Source organism: Gallinula chloropus (genome assembly GCF_964237585.1).
Source record: "Gallinula chloropus genome assembly, contig: HAP1_SCAFFOLD_551, whole genome shotgun sequence".
NCBI lineage: Eukaryota > Metazoa > Chordata > Aves > Gruiformes > Rallidae > Gallinula > Gallinula chloropus.
The window spans coordinates 1-6,163 of NW_028168319.1; the positions used below are offsets into that span (position 1 = coordinate 1).

A 6,163-nucleotide genomic window follows, 5' to 3' on the forward strand; every position below is an offset into this window, starting at 1 on the left:
CTGCCCCCTCCAGCCCCCAACCAGGAGCAGCATCCCGGTCCCCGGTGTCCCCGGTGTCCCGGTGAGAGTTGAGCCACGAAGCTGCAGAAGGTTCAGTTTATTGAACAACGATACCGGAGCCCCCTCAGCCCCAAAAACGGGGCTGGGGCAAACACCCTCCCCCCCCACCCAGCACCAGGAGCCCCCCAACGCAGCCGGTACCGGGTGGGGGGGGCAGCACGGCCCTGGGACACCGGGCTGGGCTCCACCGGGAGCTGCAGCCCTCCTGGGCCATCACCGGGAGCTCCTCACCGTCCCCGTGCCGTCCTCACCGCTGCCACAAGCACCATCTGTGGAGAAGGGGGGTTACCGGGAGCCCCGAGGTCACGGCTGGCGGCTGCACCCCCCTCCCCGGGGCTGCACTCACCGGAGAGGCTGCTGGGGGATGGGGTCCCACCGGGGGTCCCACCGGGGGTCCCCTGGGGCTCGGAGAGGCTCTCAAGGGAAACGCAGGTGCCGGTGTTCTGCACGGGGAAGAACCGGGGGGGTAACTGGGGAACACTGGGATGGTACCGGGGGGGGGACCCAGGGGGGGCCCGAGGCTGCTCACCGTGTGTCCGGCTCGGGGAGGGGCTGCGGGGGCTGTCCTCACCCCCCCGGCCCCTCCGCTTGCTCCTGGGGACGGGGCACGGCCCAGCCCAGCCGCACCAGCTCCGCGCCGACGTCCAGGGCCTGGGAGAGGGGGAGGATGGGGGTGGCTCAGGGAGGGGGTACAGGGGGTGAGGGAGGGGGTGAGGGTAGTGGGGAGGGGGTCACCTTCTCATGGTGGATGTCGTAGAGCTGGATGTTGGGCCGGGCTCCCAGTCCTACTGGGATGTAACTGGTGATCTTGGCCAGCAGCGGCTTCCACTGGGCGCAGTGTGTGAGGCGGTCGAAGGTGTCCAGGGCGGCCTCCTCCCAGACAGGCCCTGGGGGTGGTAACGGGGGGATGGGGGACCCCAGGAAGGGTGAGGGGGGGGTCATGAAGGTCCCCTCCCTCCCTGCCCCCCACCACCCCCTTTTCCCTGCTCACCAGCTGGAGCGATCCCGGCGAGGCTGCACTCGATGGCCTGGAAGGGCAGGCTGAGGAAGTCACTCCTGCCAGGGGGGGACAAGGGGGGGACAAGGGGGGGGGAACAAGGGGGGGGGACAAGGGGGGGATGATGCTGCGGCCCCCCCAGTCCCTGCAGCCCCCCCAGCCCCGGCAGCCCCCCGGTCCCTGCAGCCCCCCAGCACCCCGGTCCCTGCAGCCCCCCCCGGTACCTCCCCAGTCCCTGCAGCCCTCCGGGCCCTGCAGCCCCCCCAACCCCAGCAGCCCCCCCGGTACCTCCCTGGTCCCTGCAGCCCCCCCCGGTACCTCCCCAGTCCCTGCAGCCCCCCCCGGTACCTCCCCAGTCCCTGCAGACCCCCGGGCCCTGCAGCCCCCCAACCCCAGCAGCCCCCCTGGTACCTCCCTGGTCCCTGCAGCCCCCCCAACCCCGGCAGCCCCCCAGTCCCTGCAGCCCCTCCGGTACCTCCCCAGTCCCTGCAGCCCCCCGGTCCCTGCAGCCCCCCCAACCCCAGCAGCCCCCCGGTCCCGGCAGCCCCCTGAACCCTGGCAGCCCCCCAGGCCCCAGCACCCCTCCGTCCCCGCAGCCCCCTGGTCCCTGCAGCACCCTCAACCCTGGCAGCCCCCTGGGCCCTGCAGCCCCCAGGGTCCTGGCAGCCCCCCTGGTCCCTGCAGCCCCCTGGGCCCTGCAGCCCCCAGGGTCCTGGCAGCCCCCCTGGTCCCTGCAGCCCCCCCAACCCTGGCAGCCCCCCCAACCCTGGCAGCCCCCAGGGTCCTGGCAGCCCCCAGGGTCCTGGCAGCCCCCCTGGTCCCTGCAGCCCCCCCAACCCTGGCAGCCCCCTGGGCCCTGCAGCCCCCCCCGGTCCCCACAGCCCCCCGGCAGCCCCCCCAGCCCGTGCTCACCGCAGGGCTCTCAGCGCCTCCAGAGGGGCCTCCCCGTTGTCCCCAAAATCCACGTAATACAGGTCAAAGCTGCCGCCCTCCAGCACCCCCAGGACACGGGCCCGGTACCAGTCGCTGCCGTCCATGTAGGGAGCAGCCACGATGTCCCCTGGGTGGGCAGCAGAGAGCTCTGCCTGGGGAGGGCGTGGGACACACACGGGGTGGGTGAGGGGGGGCATGGACGGGGTGTGGGGTGGGGGGGGCAGCGGAGGGGGTGTGGGGTGGGGGGGCAGCGGAGGGGGGGGGCAGGGCAGGGGGGCAGCAGAGTGGGGGGGCAGGGCAGGGGGGGTGGGGTGGGCAGGGTGTGTGGGGTAGGGGGGGGCAGGGTGTGTGGGGTAGGGGGGGGCAGCGGAGGGGCTGTGGGGTGGGGGGCAGCAGACGGGGGGGCAGGACAGGGGGGCAGCAGACGGGGGGGCAGGGCAGGGGGGGTGGGGTGGGCAGGGTGTGTGGGGTGGGGGGGGCAGCGGAGGGGCTGTGGGGTGGGGGGGCAGCGGAGGGGCTGTGGGGTGGGGGGGCAGCAGAGGGGGGGGCAGGGCAGGGGGGCAGCAGAGGGGGGGGGCAGGGCAGGGTGTGTGGGGTGGGCAGGGTGTGTGGGGTAGGGGGGGGCAGGGTGTGTGGGGTGGGGGGGCAGCGGAGGGGCTGTGGGGTAGGGGGGGCAGGGCAGGGGGCGTGGGGTGGGGGGGGCAGGGCAGGGGGTGTGGGGTGGGGGGGGCAGCAGAGGGGGCGCGGGGGGCAGCGGAGGGGGCGCGGGGGGCAGCGGAGGGGGCGCGGGGTAAGGGGGGGCAGGGCAGGGGGTGTGGGGTAAGGGGGGGCAGGGCAGGGGGTGTGGGGCAGGGGGGAAGCAGAGGGTGTGGGGCAGGGGGGCAGCAGAGGGGGATGTGGGGCGGGGGGGGCAGGGCAGGGGTTGCGGGGTAGAGGGGGGCAGCGGAGGGGGTGGGGGGTGGGGGGGGCAGCCGAGGGGGTGGGGGGTGGGGCAGCCGAGGGGGCGCGGGGTAGGGGGGCAGGGTGGGGGTGTGGGGGGGCAGCAGAGGGGATGGGGGGTAGGGGGAGCAGGGCAGGGTGTGTGGGGCAGGGGGTCAGGGCGGGGGTCTCACCGCGCCGCCGCCGCTCTGGTAGTACTGGCGCATCTCGGCCGTGAGCTTGTCCAGCTGCAGGCTGCGCTGCCCCACCAGCTGCACCCAGAAGTGCTCGGGGTTCTCAGCCGCTGAGACGTAAACCTCCAGGTGCTCGTCCGCAGGGAAGCTGAAATCAGGGCTGGGGACTGAATGGGAGAGGGGAGAGGGGGATGAGGGGAGCGTCCCAAGGGGAGAGGGGATGAGGGGAGCGTCCCAAGGGGATGGGGATCAGCTGGAGTCCTGTGTCCAGAGCTGGGGCACAACACAAGGAGATGTGGGGTTGTTGGAGAGGGGTCAGAGGAGCCACGGGGATGCTCAGAGGGCTGGAGCAGCTCCCCATGGAGAGAGGCTGAGGGAGCTGGGCTGGGGCAGCCTGGAGAAGAGAAGGCTGTGGGGGGACCTCACTGCAGCCCCCCAGGCCCTGAAGGGACCCCAGGAACAGGAGGGGAATCGGCTTGTTAAAGGGTGGATAATGGCAGGACAAGGGGGATGGGGTGAAGCTGGAGGAGGGAAGGGGGAGAGGAGAGATTGGGGGGAAGTTCTGTCCAGAGAGAGTGGTGAGGGGCTGGAAGGGGCTGCCCAGAGAGGGGGTGGGTGCCCCGTCCCTGGGGGTGTTCAGGGCCAGGTTGGGTGGGACCCTGGGCAACCTTGTGTAGCTCCAGGCCTGGAGGTTGGTGTCCCTGCCTGTGGCAAGGGGTTGGAGCTCTGGGACCCTTGGGGTCCCTCCCAACCCTGGCAGGGGGGTTGGAGCTCTGGGACCTTTGGGGTCCCTCCCAACCCTGGCAGGGGGGTTGCAGCTCTGGGACCCTTGGGGTCCCTTCCAACCCTGGCAGGGGGGTTGCAGCTCTGTGACCCTTGGGGTCCCTTCCCACCCATGCCAGTCTATGATTCTATGATCTGCTCCTCCCAGGTGTTTTTTCCCCCCCCCACCTCCCCACTGTAAGCTCAGAAATGACCCAAAACGCTCCTTCTCACCCTCGAATTTCGGCACCGCCGCGTCAGGCCCTGCCACGGGCTCCTCCAGCTCGTCACTCTCATCCTCCACCTCCTCAAAGGGAGCCTGGCCCAGGAATGAGCCTTCATCCCAGGATGAGCTCCCCTCCTCCTCCTTGCTGTGCCCCTGCACCGCGCTGGGGAGCGGCTCCGGGTCCCAGCGGCTGCCCAGGGGCTGCTTGCGGTGGCTCCGCAGCACCGTCGACTGCGCCAGCTCCTTCCGGAAGGCGTCGTCCTCAGTCAGCTTCTCCAAGATGAGTTTCTTGGTGGGAGGGAGAGAAAGGGGAGAGGGTTGGGCTCGGGGGCTGAGCTCTGTGTCCCCACAGCCCCTCTGAGAGCGCTGGGCTCAGGGGCTGAGCTGTGTCCCCTCTGAGAGCGCTGGGCTCGGGGGCTGAGCTGTGTTCCCTCTGAGAGGGTTGGGCTCAGGGGCTGAGCTGATACCCCCCCAAGCCCCTCTGAGAGCGTTGGGCCCAGGGGATGAGCTGTGTCCCCCCTCCAGCCCCTCTGAGAGCGTTGGGCTCAGGGGCTGAGCTGTGTCCCCTCTGAGAGGGTTGGGCTCGGGGGCTGAGCTGTGTCCCCTCTGAGAGCGCTGGGCTCGGGGGCTGAGCTGTGTCCCCCCCAGCCCCTTGGAGAGCGTTGGGCTCGGGGGCTGAGCTGTGTCCCCCACAGCCCCTCTGAGAGTGTTGGGCTCAGGGGCTGAGCTGTGTCCCCTCTGAGAGCGCTGGGCTCAGGGGCTGAGCTGTGTCCCCCCTGAGAGCGCTGGGCTCAGGGGCTGAGCTGTGTCCCCCCCCAGCCCCTCTGAGAGGGTTGGGCTCAGGGGCTGAGCTGTGTCCCCTCTGAGAGCGTTGGGCCCAGGGGCTGAGCTGTGTTCCCTCTGCCTCCCCACTCACCTTGGCAGCTGCCACCTCCTTCTGTGTCCCTGAGAGGTGGATGACCCTGGTTGGGGCCAGGCTGGTGCTGGCCTCACGCTCACAGACCACTCTGGCCCCCGAGCTGCGGCAGATGCTCCGCACCGTCTCACCGCCCCGGCCTGCAGGAGAAACAGGTTCAGAGCCAGAGCCAGGCTCCAGCCTGCAGATCTTCCCCTGTCAGGGGGGTGAGAAAGCCCCTCCCAGTGTCCTCTGCCCTCCCAGGATGGGTGGAAGGGGCTGGGGGAGGCAGCAGTACCTATAATCCTGCCAACAGCTCTCTGTGGCACGCAGAGCTGCTCCGACACCTGGGCGCTCTCCGTGATGACCTGGTGGACGGCAGCTTTCGCCTGGCAGACTTGGCTGGGGGAGCCCGAGATCTGCAGCACGGCCACCTCACCCTCCTCCTCTTCCTCCAAATCGATGCGAGCCCCCCGTGTCCTGCCTCAGCTGCGGGCACAGGGCAGGGAGGGGAGGGGATGGCTGGTGAGCTCAGGCTCTCTCTGACCCCAGGAGTGGGGCAGCCTCTCGCCTCCTCACCTTCTTGATGGTGGCTCCCTTCCGGCCGATGATGGATTTCAACGCTACCCGGGGCACTCGCATCTCCATGGCCAGCTCGTTGTCTCCCACGAAGGTCAGTCGCTCCTCTGAGGGCAGAGCCCAGCGAGGGTGGATGGAGGGAAACCCCACAGGGCAGGCCCACAGCACCTCCCAACACCCCCCTGGTACGGGGAGGGGAGCTGGGGCACGGGGAGGGGGAGCTGGGCCATGGGGAGAGGCCAGCACACAGCGCCCAGCAATACCCACCTCGGCTCTCCCGGTACCTACGGTACAGGATGTAGCAGACGACAGCACCGGCCGGGATCCCCAGCACCACGGCAGCTTTCTGCAGGCCCGTCAGCCCGCCCCCGGGGCCCCGCTCCACCGACATCCTCCCCACAGCGGGCTGGCCGTAGCGGGAGCCCCTCCCCAGCCAAGCCCCGCCGCTGGGCAGGGACACAGGCTGAGCACCCCCCGCACACGGGGGTGCCCTCCCGTCCCCACGCACCCGCCGTGAAGGGCTCCCCCACCCGTCTGGCCGCTCTGCCCGGCCCTGGAAGCGGCCCAAGGCCCAGGCTCAGCCCCAGGCCCAGGCCCTG

At 71.2% G+C, this 6,163-nt stretch overlaps 1 protein-coding gene across 1 annotated transcript; it reads right to left on the bottom strand.

The window, feature by feature from the left end:
* Window positions 1–291: 291 nt before the first annotated feature.
* Window positions 292–5,955, bottom strand: LOC311204315 (tudor and KH domain-containing protein-like; the record flags this gene model as incomplete). Its single annotated transcript, XM_084280762.1, is given in 13 exon segments — window positions 292–329; window positions 407–540; window positions 632–711; window positions 796–947; window positions 1,052–1,116; window positions 1,970–2,142; window positions 3,103–3,269; window positions 4,099–4,378; window positions 5,007–5,146; window positions 5,284–5,458; window positions 5,460–5,474; window positions 5,565–5,671; window positions 5,832–5,955. Coding segments are annotated over 13 exon segments (1,650 nt in total), but the record flags the coding sequence as incomplete, so codon positions are not given.
* Between the last annotated feature and the right edge of the window lie 208 nt (window positions 5,956–6,163).